Source organism: Lepidochelys kempii, chromosome 2 (assembly GCF_965140265.1).
Source record: "Lepidochelys kempii isolate rLepKem1 chromosome 2, rLepKem1.hap2, whole genome shotgun sequence".
NCBI classification, from domain to species: Eukaryota; Metazoa; Chordata; order Testudines; family Cheloniidae; genus Lepidochelys; species Lepidochelys kempii.
Window position 1 is genome coordinate 60,856,664 of NC_133257.1, and position 15,492 is coordinate 60,872,155.

The 15,492-nt window shown below is 41.6% G+C and overlaps 1 protein-coding gene across 11 annotated transcripts in view; it reads right to left on the minus strand.

The window, feature by feature from the left end:
* The window catches only part of PREX2 (phosphatidylinositol-3,4,5-trisphosphate dependent Rac exchange factor 2), a 328,942-nt gene that overhangs the window by 241,814 nt on the left and 71,636 nt on the right, over positions 1–15,492 (minus strand). For 10 of the 11 annotated variants that reach the window (XR_012157169.1, XR_012157170.1, XM_073330905.1 and 7 more), the window contains exons 2-4: positions 4,339–4,410; positions 4,143–4,265; positions 2,532–2,636 (exon numbers count right to left, since the gene is read on the minus strand). Coding sequence is in view for 9 of the 11 variants with exons in the window: in XM_073330905.1 (XP_073187006.1) it covers positions 2,532–2,636; positions 4,143–4,265; positions 4,339–4,410 (300 nt within the window). In the remaining 2 variants the exon portion in view is untranslated. The remainder of the gene's footprint in view (positions 1–2,531; positions 2,637–4,142; positions 4,266–4,338; positions 4,411–15,492) is intronic. The other variant, XM_073330908.1, reaches the window with a different exon arrangement.

Consider the following 15,492-nt stretch of genomic DNA (forward strand, 5'->3'; position numbering starts at 1 on the left):
ATGGCTTCCAGGCAGAGGTATTGGTTTTGACTAGAATTATGTGAATAAATTATTTCAGTCCAGTTGCTGAACCAAAAGAAAAAAAAAAGAATACAATAATTTTGTCTCCCTAGTCTGATATAGCCCAACTCGCATGGCCTTCAGGGCATGGCATAAAGCACATCTTTTTTGACAGACACTTGGGAAGTTCTAAGGCATATTGAGTAGAGGGGGTTTTTGGACTACTGAGGGACAGTGATTATTATTACATTTTTTGCAAAGGTGCTGCAATCTTCTCAAATTGCACCATGTTCAGATATAGCATTTGGATTCAGTACCATTTAAGGAACAGTTTCATTTGGATCCAAATCCAGATCTGTTTGTGGGGATCAGAGATCCAAGATTTCAGCTTGGACTTATCTCTAAAATAGCCTCCTCCTGTCTCCCAAAATAAGCTCTTCGTGATTTACTCTTAGGCATATTTTGCTCCTCACCACAATATACAGTGTCCACAATTCATGTTACTCTCTGTGCAGGATCCAGTTGTGCATGTGGTGTGGGGGAGAACTAAAGTGGCTTTATGCCTTGCTTGCAGCCCCTCAATTTGGGAGCAGGTTGGGGAATGACATTTCAGCCCTTGATTGAAATTGGGGCAGCTGGATGTCCACAGTGAGAGGGTGTTCCAGCTGCCAAAAAAATCACTGGAGTGTAAAGACATGCTCAGTGACAAGGGAGGTGGCATAGAAGTTGCTCAGTGATTTCTCCCTCTGACAGGGAGAAATATATATAATATAATATATATTATATATAATCTATCTTCCTACTGTATTTTCCATTGAATGCATCTGATGAAGTGGGTTTTAGCCCACGACAGCTAATGCCCAAATAAATTTGTTAGTCTCTAAGGTGCCACAAGTACTCCTCGTTTTTTTTCCCTCCATGTTTCCAAGGAAACTGATCATGTTATGGCAGATTCATGAGGACTCTCATACTTAACATTTTAAAACATCTGCTTAATTGTGTTGTAAAAATTACAGACTTTTATTGTGTAGCTGTTTCCTTTATCTCAGTTTGAGCCAATTCAGTATGTTGTTGCTGCTAATATATTATCCGTAGCAAAACATTTTCTTCCTTTGGCACAGCAGCTTCCAGAGTATTAGAGTATGGATTTTTCTTTACAAAACCTGGCTCTAACCACAGGTCAGTCTTTAAATTTCCTTCCAGGTCAGTTCTCTGATTTCCTTCCATACCTCTCCCCACACCATTTATCCCATTTTCTCTCCAGTCCTTCAGCCATACATGGCTGGCATTATTATGCAATGCCTCCATAACAGGGAGTACAGTAACTCCTCACTTAACGTTGTAGTTATGTTCCTGAAAAATGCGACTTTAAGTGAAACGATGTTAAGTGAATCCAATTTCCCCTAATAATTAACGTAAATAGGGGGTGTTAGGCTCCAGGGAATTTTTTTTTCGCCAGACAAAAGACTGTGTGTGTGTGTGTGTGTGTGTGTATATACACACAAATATATGCACAGAATAAGTTTAAAAACAAACAATTTAATACTGTACACAGCAATGATGATTGTGAAGTGTGGTTGACGTGGAGGAGTCAAAGGGTGGACTATTTCCCAGGGAATGCCTTGCTGCTAAATGATGAACTAGCACTTAGCTGAGCCCTCAAGGGTTAAAACACTGTTAATATAGCCTCACACTCTACAAGGCAGCAGGAATGGAGGAAGGAGACACAATAGACGCATGGCAATGGCTGCAAACATTCCCTCTGGAAACTGAGCATGATGATGAACCCACGCTATCCCACTGGAGTGCACCACTCCCTCCACTTTCCAAAGTGCCCGGGGCGGGGGAGGAACGTGTGTGTAAAAAGAGAGAGAGGGGGCACATTGCCTCTTTAAGTACGCTGACCCCACTCTAAGCCTTTTTAAGTAGATCAGCAAGTTCAGACAGCAGCTGCTGCCAGTAAGCTCCCTCTGTTCTGAGCCCTGTTGTGTGTCCCGTCCCGCTGCCCCGCTCTCTGGAGCTGGGGTACAGGAGCCCGGGGGGAGGGGGCAGGAACACCCGGACATCAGCACCCCTCTAACTCTCCCACCCCATGCACAACAAGCAGGAGGTTCCCAGGAGCAGCTCCAAGGCAGAGGGAAGGAGCAGCACAGGACAGTGTAAGGAGGGACACCTGAACTGCCCGACAATCGATAGCCTTGCGCAACTTTAAACAAGCATGTTCTCTAATAGATCAGAGACATAACAAAACAATGTTAACCATGAGGCCATTAAGTGAGAAGTTACTGTATAGGGTACATTGTCCAGTGCTAGTCTGTAAACTGGTCAGGAGGTGGCACTGAGTGTGTGATGTAGGCAGCCCATACCTCTGAAAACATCACACCTAAAATGCATTTGAACTATAACCATCTACAGTGACCATGGTAGGATGTCTCAAATCAGTGCTCACATGACCTAATAAGGCACTGCTGTCAACTCACTGATTCAATGAAAAGATATTAAAGTAGAACACCAAGTCAAAGTTTACTTACCAAAAGAAAAGTCCGTACTGTTCTTATTTTGTTAAGTTCAAGCAGCAGTTTCTGTGCCTTCTCATGGTTACTACAGTATTCATCATAGATACAAAATCTGTCCTTCTGTAGAGACAAAGAAATACTTTGTATATTTAGGTTTTTATTAAGGCCAAATGACTAATATAAGAACACTTTTAGAGGATAGAAATCTAATGTAATCTGCATTTTGGAAAGTCAACACCTTTCCTATTTTTATATCTAATTATTGTTTGAAATCCAACACTTCTAGAACTTTTAAATTCTACTGTTAATTAGAATCGTAAAGACGAATAGTCCGTGAACATCACTGGAGAATCTGTGGAGAGATCCAGTGGCTGGATTATAATAAATCAAACAGGACAACAAAGTGCACGCATACCTACCCATTTGAAGACATTACCTATCTTGCACATGTAAGCATTTGCAGATACAATCCAGTTTTGAAAAAATAAAAGGTGTGTTGAGAGCATTTCTGTGAGCCCTTCCATTCTACCGACCTTTAATCTTTTGTCCCACAATGTGCAAACGTAGACTTTAGGAAATGAAGGTTGAACCAAGCAGAGATACCAGTTAGGTCCAATTTTTTTTCCAGGTCTGTGACAGTGTGTACAGAGTTAGGCTCAGTCCTGAATGATTCAGCACAGCTCTATAACACTGATGCTCTTGCACTCAGACAGGAACACAATGTTTCTAGAGTACAGTTGCTGCAGAAGATCCAGAAACATATCTGCTATGATTTACTGAGGCACTGCTCCGCATTTTCTATTTCAAGGCAGATAAAATAAAATAATAATAATAAATAGTGAGCAAATATATTAATATGTACCTGAGAATTTTAATATTAAAAATGCTTTTAAATGCATTGTTTCTTGCAAACTCTTCTTTTTTTTTTTTTTTTTAATTCTGCTTCCTGACTGAGTTTTAGGTATTTCACATCTTAACATGGCATTTCATTGTCCAGCCTTCTTAGTTTTGCTGGTGAACATAAAAGGCCTACAGCCAAATTTTCAGAAGTGTTCATTAAGGCCTTTATTCAGCAAAGCACTAAAATGTGCTTAAAGATAAGCATGTTCTTATGTCCAATTAATTTCAAGGTCCTTAAGAAAATTTCAGGTGGAAATCCTGGTATCTATCAGCTTGTGCACTTGCCTGGTTAGAAAAAAGGTTAGTTATGTCATCACTGGGTAAAATTTTACTATTTTAAATAAACATCCTCTGTGTTTGAATGAAAAATAAAATCAATTCAGAACAAGTAGTCTGAAAATTCCTAACAGTTCAAAGCTACAGAGGATGCTGAAAGCTAATGTGCTGAAAACAACAAAGCTTGTTTATTCTACAGTGAAAAGAATGGGTGAGATGACATGGTAAGGTTCTCTCTGTCTTCTTTTTTTTTTGGGGGGGGCGGGGGGGGAGATAAGTGTAAACTCCAAATGACCTTAAAGGAACCTAAATTACGCAATTAAGTCATTTTGTCCTCATGACTGAATACACACACACATACACACACCACCACCACCACCACATTAAATTAATGAAGACAATCAGGAATGAGAAAAGTTAACTATGAAGTTGTATTAAAGAATAGCATACAAAGTGAAGAAAGCAGATTCCCACTTCATGGTGTGCATTAGGTTCAGGATGCAAACACCCCTCCACTAGGGTCAGGAAATCCTTGTGAACTGCAAGAATATCTTCAATATTTGAAAACAGCATCTGTAAAAGAACAGCACAAATAAATATAAAAAGAGAACACAGAAAAGAAAAATGTGTGCAATTAAAAACTAACCTTAACTGTTTCCTCTGTGATATTTTTATCCACTTTGGAGGCAGCAAACTGGATCATTCTCTGAAGAAATGCCTGCATGAAACAAGACAACAATACAAGTGAGGAAACTGTACGCTGCTTTAGTTAGTGCAGATGGAATGAGATAGCTTGAGTAAAAGAATTATACATTTTTAATTAGTTTGTCTAATTTTCTTATGTTTGGGATATGGAAATAATATCCCATGAGAACACTACACAAAACTTCACCCAAATACTCCTTTTAATTAGTAGCTTTATTAATTTAAACCTGTGTAAAACTATGTCAAACAGATACAATGAAAAAAACTGTTAAAATACATAGCATAATATTAACAAAGGCCAAAAAATTCTAAATTCTCTGAAGTACAATTTTCTTTCATCACGCCGATTACTAAAAACAGTTAGACACTAACATAGATAAATCTCTTCTGCAACTTGCGGCTCAATCCAGTTCCCTCTGGAATTTTTCCATTTATTACAAGATGAGTTGAATTGAGCCCCTAATTTCTAAATCAAAGCTGGTTTTAAGCTACTATAAACAAGCATAAAATATACCATAAGAAGCCACTAAATTATGCACAAACCTCTGATGTATTAATAGCTGAACCAGCTGGAAGGAAAATTGATTTAAACAAGATGCTCGGTGCACAAGCTTGTGCACTGTGGTTTAGACTTCTTATATTTGGTCTGGGGAAAAAAACTGGCAAAAACAACAACAAACACCTGCAATAAGGCTCATTCCACAATTTATTTAATCATGTTTAAAGTAGCAAGTGTTTGTAATTAAATTTCTACAAATTAACTTCATTATCAAAAAGGTACATTTTGAAGATATTTACAAACAGAAAGTTTAAAGTCTTAAAGCACTGGGTGTTCACATGGACATGCATATCCTTTAGTTATTAAAAAATTGGCACCACAAGTGTTCAGAATGTCATGTCCTTCATATCCGCTTAACTACAAGTCACTGTGCATTGTATACTGTATATGAACTCATCTAAATTCTAGTGTGGTGCAAATTCCATAGAGGATGCAATAAATAACCCTGCTAGGAGAGAAGGATAGCATTCACAGTATCCCTTTTTACTCTGTTATGCCTTACACGTTTTAATTCCTAAGTGGTTTTTCTCCCTCCACTGAAAAGAGCTATGTAATTAGGAACATTTTTATTATTGAGTGAAGAAATAGATACCCTTAGAGTTCCAAGATATAGACAACATTTAAGTTGGAATATTGCAGGTCCATTTAAATGCTTAATGCTGATTTTTATAGTCCCATTAAAAAAAAACAAGCACCTTTCCTACCCATTTGTGATTTTTTTCTACCTCTTTATCAGTGTTAACTCTATGAATTAGATTTGTAACTGGTCACAGAATTTGGCCCACTGACTTTAAACCCTTTTTACTACCATACATGAGTGACTTGCATGTGCATTAAACATATTAAAATATATGCAGACTTCAGAGTAAATAATCTATACATGTCAGATCATTAGCCACAAAGCAACTAAGAAATGTAGCACATAATAAATCAGAGAGCAGGTTAGAAAAGACAACTGCAACACAAAAGACAGATGCAAGAGAGATAAAAGAGGTCACGCTGTGTTTTATGTGAGACGCCTAAAACATCAGTGATGGATAGATACCAAATAGGAATAAACTTCTTCGTTATCAGTTGCTTTCTATGATTTGACCCAAACAGTGACGATTTGAAGGTTGGCACTTATTTCTTTCAAAAAAGCAGCAGCTAATACCAGAAGAGTTTTTTCACATCTTTGAAGTATCCTGGGATCCTTATTCCTCAATAAATATTTCCTTCGATCAAAATATATAGTGGACCTAGGCCAGGAATGGGCAAACTTTTTGGCCTGAGGGCTGCATCGGGTTTCGGAAATCATATGGAGGGCCAGTTAGGGGAGGCTGTGCCTCCCCAAACAGCAAGGCATGATTCAGCCCACTCCCATCCCCATCCACCTTCCACCCCCTCACTTCTCACCTCCTGACGTGCTCGCACACGCCCCGCGGGACTCCTGCCCCATCCAACCCCCTCCCCCCCCCGTTCCCTGACAGCCCCCCCAGGACCCCTGTCCCATCCACCCCCCGTGCTCCCTGACTGCCCCCCAAACCCCCATCTCATTCCTGACTGCCCCCCCAGGACCCCTGCCCCATCCAACCACCCCTTCTCCCTGTCCCCTGACTGCCCCCCAGAACCACTGCCCCTGACTGCCCCCGGCCGCCCCATCCAACCCTCCTTCCTGACTGGCCCCTGCTCCCTTTCAACTCACGTTCCCTGCCCTCTGACTGCCCCGACCCCTATCCACACTCCCGCCCCCTGACCACCACCCCAAACTCCCCTGCCCTCTATCCAACCTGCTCCCTGCCCCGTGACCGCGCTGCCCGGAACACCGGTGTCTGGCGGTGCTGCAGCCACGCCACCGTGCAGCACAGAGCACCGGGTCAGGCCGGAGTAGCTCGCAGCCCCGCTGCCCAAAGCATTGCACTAGCGGCACAGTGAGCTGAGGCTGAGAGGGAGGGGGAAGAGCAGGGGAGGGGCAGGGGGCTAGCCTCCCGGGCCAGGAGCTCGGGGCCGGGCAGGAGGGTCCCACGGGCCGATGGGGCCTGAGGGCTGTAGTTTGCTCACCTCTGACCCAGGCAAATAATTCAGAATGAATAGTTTACTCAACACTTTTTCCTTCCTGTTTGTAAAGTGTCCACTTGCAGCCTACAATATTTTCAAATAGATTTGTTATTAAAAATTATTTGCAGAATAATGTCTATGAATGAGTCTTGATCTTGATATCTTGTGCGCAAGAAGTTAGTGGCAACTATTTCATACTTGAAATTCAAGGCATGTTTTGTCTCCCTAATTTCAGACATATTTCTTTAAATGAAGGCTCTGACATAGATGAAGTATGGTCCATGGTTTGGGCACTAGCTTGCAACTCAGGAGACCCAGAGTCAATCCCTACTCCACCCAGGGCCGGCTCTAGGTTTTTTGCCACCCCAAGCACAAAAAAAAAAAGGGGGGGGGGGGAGGGGGCGCCAGAGTGCCGCCCCTTGAAAAGTGCCACCCCAAGCGCTTGCTTGGTTTGCTGGGGCCTAGAGCTGGCCCTGACTCCACCACAGACTTCCTGTAGGACCTTGGGCAAATCACTGTGCCCCTCTGTGCTTTGGTTCTCTATCAATAACAGCAGGGCAATAGTACCTGCCTACCTTGCAGCGGTGTTGGGAAAATAGATATGTTAAAGACTAAGAGGTGCTATAAGAATGGGGCCATGTAAGTACCTAAGTAAGAGTATTCATGATTATCAATTTATTTACTTAAAATAATTTGCAATTTTTTTTAAGGTCTTTGTTTTGGTGAAACATACTGTGGAAGCTTTAACTGCTGCTGCACACAGTGGCGTATGCAACTTTGTTACTGTTACAGTGTTGCCAACTCTCATAATTTTATCATGATTATTGCAATATTTGATGTTTGACGGTCATGATACAATTATTTAGGTATGATCATGTGAGAATCTCAGCATTTCAGTAATGGGGGTTATTTTAAGTAAGTTTGACTGAAGAGAAACAAATTAAAAATGTGCCCTCTAGCAGCTGAAAACCTGGAGGGCAAATTAAAAGAATCAAAAATAATTTCTCTCTTAAATCTCATGATTTTTAAGCCACTTTCATGACTGGGTGGGGGGGGCTCAGTCATGATTTTGGATATCAAATAAGATATCTGATTATAACTGCTGTTACAACAGTTTTCTCTTTACAGCATCTTTTCATTTCTTAGGAGACTGCCTGTCTATTGGGGAGATGCCATCTTGCAAGGCAGAGTTAATAAAGCATATGAGGATCAAAACCTGCAATTGTACTGTAGCAGCTGGATCACAAATAAAATGCATGACCATTTTATTAATATCGAAAAAAGCAATCTTATTTCACTTATAAACCTGCATAAACATATTAATTTTATCTTCAGAAGAAGGGAAAAAAGGAAAAAGATCACTTTAATTTTTATTCAACACTGCTGTAACATTGTTGTGACCCTATCACTTATGATATAGTAATAGCCAAAGCAAACTTGCAAAACTAAGTATATTTTCTACTAAGGAAATTTCCTCTGTACACTGTATTATATCTGAAGTCCTTAATCTACAGTACATAAACTTGTTGAATAAAGCTAGAAAGATTTTTTTATGTTGAAATTGAACAAAATCTGATTTTTTACATTAATGATCTAATACAAAGTACTAAAACTGTAATAACAACCAGAAAAGAGAATGAAACAGATATTGTAGGTTGCTATAAATATTGCAAAGCTAACATGTTTCATATGTGACAAAGTTCCTCCTCTGTCTTGGTAGGTCCTGCACTTTTTGGCGGATTTGCTTACCTCAGAGGTTCACGGCAGCCCTGTTTGGCCGCTTCTGCTAGAGGCTCAAACCTGCCGTACACTCAGCTAACCTCATCACTGGCCTGCATGGGGGAAATGGAGAATAATCTCCACAGTCTCCATTATCCCACCTAGTGGGTTGGGGACAGGCCAGATCTTTTTCCAAATTAGACTTTCCCTTCTGGTGTTGCTCACAGACCAGGTCAACTCTTTCTGTGTCCAATCAGGAGTTGTGGGCGGGGGGATGTAGGGAACTCGGGCCCACCCTCTACACCAGGTTTCAGCCCAGGGCCCTGTGGATAGCAGCTGTCTACATCTCCTGTAACACTGCATGACAGCTACAACTCCCTGGGCTATTTCCCCATGACCTCCCCTCAGCACCTTCTTTATACTCACCACAGGATCTGCCTCCTGAAGCCTGATCACGCTTGTACTCCTCAGTCCTCCAGCAGCCCGCCTTCTCACTCCCTGCTCCTTGCATACCCTCCACTAACTCATGGGAGGTCCTTTTTAAACCAGGTGTCCTGATTAGTCTGCCTGATTCTAGTATGTTCTTAATTGGCTCCAGGTGTCTTAATTAGCTTGCCTGTCTTAATTGGTTCTAGCAGGTTCCTGATTGCTGTAGTGCAGCCCCTGCTCTGATCACTATGGTCACTTTATTGTTCCATTTCTGGGAACAGAAAACTGTTCATCCAGTGGCCAGTATATTTGCCTTTGACCAGACTCCTGTACCTGGATCCCAATAGACCAGACTCCTGTACCTGGACCCCAATAGGACCAGACTCCTGTACCGCACTGGTCTGGGTCTGTCACACATAGTAGATTCCTCAAGTTCAAAACACATCAAAGTACAAATATTTTCTTTTGCATTTTCTCTTAACATTCCTAACAGGTCTGTAGACATGCTGAGTGGTACAGAACATTGTTTTATTTCCAAATGACTTTTCACCACATCCGTAGAGAACGTGGAGAATCAAGCTTGGGGAAGTTTGATCAAGATAACTTTAAACTCATAAAAGTCTAGAGGTGTTTCTTGGATCCTACTCGCCATACCTAATTCAGCTCACAAACATGAAGGCAACATTTGCATAATAATGTGAATTTTTGCACAATGTAATTAATGCATGTCAGATGCTAAGCCCCCCCAACACACACACACCATATAGCTAAGGCTACGATTTTCTCACAGAGGTTGTGGACGTCACGGAATCCATGCCTTCCAAAGACCTTCATGATTTCAGCCAGCAGGCGGCTGGGAGCAGCAGGGGACCCCCATCACCTGAGGTGACAGGGCCCCCTGAATTCCAAGCCGCTATCGGCAGCAGGGGTACTTCGCAGCTCCCTGCCACCGCAAGAGGCAGGGGGACCCCACTGCCCCCAGCTGCGAGGGCTGCCCGCCACAGGGGGGCAGTGTTACCCCAGTTCCTCACCGCCGGGGGTGCTGGGAGCGATGAGGGGAGGGGGGGGGACTCCACAGCTCCTGACCAGCCTCCATAGAACTGAGCCACGGTGGAAGGGGAACCCTGGAGGTCCAAGCTCCCAGCAGCCTTCTCCCCGCCTTCCCAGCAGCTCCCTATTTTGTCATGAATATTTTTAGTAAAAGGGAGAGGTCACAGGCTTCCATTAATTTTTCTTTACTGCCATTGACCTCTCCATTACTTTTACTAAAAATACCCATAACAAAATCTTAGCCTTACATATAGCTTTTGTTGGTGCATGTTGCCTTGATTTTGCCACAAAAACAATGTTGACAGAAAGGGCTCAGACAGCACTAGCAGCTGTGGTAATCACTGCACACATTTCCCTTCCTCCTCGCATTAACCTGTGCCAGCAGTAGAGGCAGCAGCTAATCATGCTGGCTTCTAATACTAAACAAAAAGACTCTTCTTCTTCTGGTAATTCACCAGCTGAGTCACCACCTATTTCCCCAAACTGGTCTGCCATACTGGGTGCATTGTAAGCAGCACACAATTCATCAACCAAGGTCAGTGATATTCTTAACTTCTTTCTACAATACCTAGCATCACCTTCAAAGATACTAAATTTCCCCAAGTCCCAGATGGCCTATAAGACCAAAGGAATAGATGTCATTTAGCACATCTGCAATACTTTTCATTCCAGTACTAATCCTTCACACACACAACTAAATCCTGACTGTTGTCCATTTCTGCTGTCATCCAAATGGCTCTGACTTCCCTAAATCCTTCATTCCCATCTATCCTGCTTAAATACTGCCATATTCATTGCCAAACACCATGACCCCTAATCATTTATTTGAAACCTTTGGCAACTTCTCTTTCAATCCTTGCCAACCTTCTTGCACAGTGGCTTTTTCAAAGTAAAGATCAGCAAGATCTGTCATAACTCTCCCTCCCTGATTTTCTCTGTCCCCCCTTTGTCCAGCAGCCATTTTATCACCTTCTTCCTGCCACTGACAATGAAGCCTCTGACCTGCTCTCAAATTCTAACCGCTCCCTATGCACACTTCATTTCATCCCCTCCTACCCATTGACTTCCTTGGCCCTCACCATCTGTCAGTTCTTCCTCTCTAAACTACAAGCAAGTTCTTGTCTCCCACATCCTCAAAAATTTACCTCTTTCTTCAGTTACCATCTCCTCCCCCTTCTTCCTTCTACCTCCAAACTAACTGAATCCAAAGTTTACAACCATTGCATTAAATTCCACTCCATCTTGGATCCCTTCAGTGTGACTTTCATCCCTTTACTACACTGAAACCATTCTAAGCTTGGTTTAGAACAACCTCCTCCGGGCCAAATCATAAAGCATCTATTCCAATCTCTTCTGTCCAGATGGCAAAAACTCTTGTCTGTGTCCTTATGTCTTGTCTTGATTTCTGTAACCTTCATCAAATCTCGGTTCATTAGGAGCATTCACATTCTTGAAGTTAAATATGTTTAAGTGCTTTGCTGAAGGATGGCGTTATTCACATACTTAAAGTTAAGTACATGTTTATATGAGTTGCTGAATCAGGGGCTGGATGTCAGGCTGGCTCACAGATGCAGCAATACATTGCAACAGACATTTAGGGTGACATTTACCCATGTGCAGAAGGCTACCAGAAGGTATACACATCACTTAAGCCCTACTTAATCAAGTGAGGGCTTAAGTGGAATTTAAGTAAGGTACAGGCCTTGTGCTGACCCAGTGCACAGGGAAGAACTTCATCCAGTGATCAGAAGGCAGAGTTATTTTCTGTGTTTTACACAAAATGTGTTGAAATTCATACTAACAGATTTTAACCTTATTAAAGAAATAAACAAAGGAAAAAGCTCTCAGATTGTCTCTGAGTCTGCCACTGAATTTTGATTTTTCCCCCAGGTCTTTAAAATGCAAACTTCATGAGGGCAGGGACCTACCAATGTCTTGTAAAGCTCTGGGCACATTGTCAGCACTTAAATATAAAATAAATAATAACATGGGTTCTATCTTAGCAAAGACTTCAGCTTTTGACACGGTCTCCCACAGTATTCTTGTCAGCAAGTTAAGGAAGTATGGGCTGGATGAATGCACTATAAGGTGGGTAGAAAGCTGGCTAGATTGTCGGGCTCAACGGGTAGTGATCAATGGCTCCATGTCTAGTTGGCAGCCGGTATCAAGTGGAGTGCCCCAAGGGTCGGTTTTGTTCAATATCTTCATAAATGATCTGGAGGATGGTGTGGATTGCACTCTCAGCAAATTTGTGGATGATACTAAACTGGGAGGAGTGGTAGATATGCTGGAGGGGAGGGATAGGATACAGAAGGACCTAGACAAATTGGAGGATTGGGCCAAAAGAAATCTGATGAGGTTCAATAAGGATAAGTGCAGGGTCCTGCACTTAGGATGGAAGAATCCAATGCACCGCTACAGACTAGGGACCGAATGGCTAGGCAGCAGTTCTGCGGAAAAGGACCTAGGGGTGACAGTGGACGAGAAGCTGAATATGAGTCAGCAGTGTGCCCTTGTTGCCAAGAAGGCCAATGGCATTTTGGGAAGTATAAGTAGGGGCATAGCGAGCAGATCGAGGGACGTGATCGTTCCCCTCTATTCAACATTGGTGAGGCCTCATCTGGAGTACTGTGTCCAGTTTTGGGCCCCACACTACAAGAAGGATGTGGATAAATTGGAAAGAGTCCAGCGAAGGGCAACAAAAATGATTAGGGGTCTAGAACACATGACTTATGAGGAGAGGCTGAGGGAGCTGGGATTGTTTAGCCTGCAGAAGAGAAGAATGAGGGGGGATTTGATAGCTGCTTTCAACTACATGAAAGGGGGTTCCAAAGAGGATGGCTCTAGACTGTTCTCAATGGTAGCAGATGACAGAACGAGGAGTAATGGTCTCAAGTTGCAGTGGGGGAGGTTTAGATTGGATATTAGGAAAAACTTTTTCACTAAGAGGGTGGTGAAACACAGGAATGCGTTACCTAGGGAGGTGGTAGAATCTCCTTCCTTAGAGGTTTTTAAGGTCAGGCTTGACAAAGCCCTGGCTGGGATGATTTAACTGGGAATTGGTCCTGCTTCGAGCAGGGGGTTGGACTAGATGACCTTCAGGGGTCCCTTCCAACCCTGATATTCTATGATTTGGTCTTCTCCTTTCAAAATTGTAGGTGATCAAAAAGCTGATCAGCACATCAAAAATGATAATATAAGGAGAAAATTAGTTGCAAAGAATGTATTATATGGAAATTATTGACAAAATTTGGTTGTATTTATTTTGTGGGGATTTTCCAGTGAAGGAAGAGTTATTTTGGACCAACAAATTTGTTCACATATATAACATTGTCTCTGATCAGATATCACCTGCTTCTGCTAAGAAATGTTTACAGCGAGAACAGCAATTACATTGATCATAATACACTGACAGTGAATCATCCAGAATTCAAATGAACAATTAAAAGTCTCAAAACAAAGGTTTGCCGTGTCAATCACAGGAAACCAGCAGTTTCCTGGATTTATAATAAGCTACATTGTTATTGGTAAATCTAACTTAGTCAGTTCATTTATTCACATTACTGGCAAATCAAGCTGGAAAAACCCAAAGATAAATAGTGGGTCTCAAAGTAACAATACATTCATGTTGAAGTGCAATTAGAGAAAGTAAAGTGACTATAAACGTGGAACCTTCGTATTCCATAGATCTGTTCCCCATGTGTATTCAAAGTCACATCTGCTTACGTTAGTGATCAATATTACTTTTTATTACCTTTTGCTCCTGTTTAGCACTGCATAGTTTATACAGTTATGCGAAAGTGAACTTGATTCTTTTCTGGCTTCAGTATCACAGAATTTTTAACAGAGATCCCGTAGTAGAATCTTTATTATTGATGATGACATATGTACCAAAACAAACACTGCTCTACTTTCAGAAACAGAGCTTAGGGCTTGATCCTGCTCCCATTACGTCAATGGAAAAACTCCCATTAAAGTTCATGGTGCAGAATCAAGTCCATAGTTTGTAGGGCTGGCAGCTAGCAAAATAAAACAACTGTTTCTTCTAAGCTTAGCAAACTTGATATGGAAATCACTGCCACACAAATAAAATGAAAAGGAGTACTTGTGTCACCTTAGAGACTAACAAATTTATTTGAGCATAAGCTTTTGTGAGCTACAGCTCACTTCATCGGATGCATTCAGTGGAAAATACAGTGGGGAGATTTATATACATAGAGAACATGAAACAATGGGTGTTACCATACACACTGTAACGAGAGTGATCACTTAAGGTGAGCTATTACCAGCAGGACGGGGGGAAGCTTTTGCAGTGATAATCAAGGTGAGCCATTTCCAGCAGTTGACAGGAACGTCTGAGGAACAGTGGGGGGTGGAATAAACATGGGGAAATATTTCAGAGTAGCAGCCGTGTTAGTCTGTATTCGCAAAAAGAAAAGGAGTACTTGTGGCACCTTAGAGACTATCAAATTTATTTGAGCATAAGCTTTTGTGAGCTACAGCTCACTCATCTCATGAAAGCTTATGCTCAAATAAATTTGATAGTCTCTAAGGTGCCACAAGTACTCCTTTTCTTCATGGGGAAATAGTTTACTTTGTGTAATGACTCATCCACTCCCAGTTTCTATTCAAGCCTAAGTTAATTGTATCCAGTTTGCAAATTAATTCCAATTCAGCAGTCTTTCGTTGGAGTCTGTTTTTGAATTTTTTTGTTGAAGAATTGCAACTTTTAGGTCTGTAATCGAGTGACCAAAGAGATTCAAGTGATCGTTCTCATTACAGTGTGTATGGTAACACCCATTGTTTCATGTTCTCTATGTATATAAATCTCCCCACTGTATTTTCCACTGAATGCATCCGATGAAGTGAGCTGTAGCTCACAAAAGCTTATGCTCAAATAAATTTGATAGTCTCTAAGGTGCCACAAGTACTCCTTTTCTTTTTGCGAATACAGACTAACACAGCTGCTACTCTGAAACAAATAAAATGGAATCCCAAGTTGCCATTTTTATAGGTTCACCTTTCAGAGTATAACTGCACTTAATTAGCACATCTGCAATACTTTTCATTTCAGTGCTAACTTCCTTCACACACACAACTGACCAAATCCTGCTTTAGTGTACACATATGTACATTAAACTCTCTTCTCATTTCTCAAGCTTAGCTCTGAGTATGGGCTTACTTCATGTTTAATGTGGTTAGATGTTAATTAGGAACTCAAGTGTGTTGGATTTTTTTGAAAAAATTACAAAAGTTTTGTAAAAACTGTATATTACTCACACAATATTCAGGACCAAATTC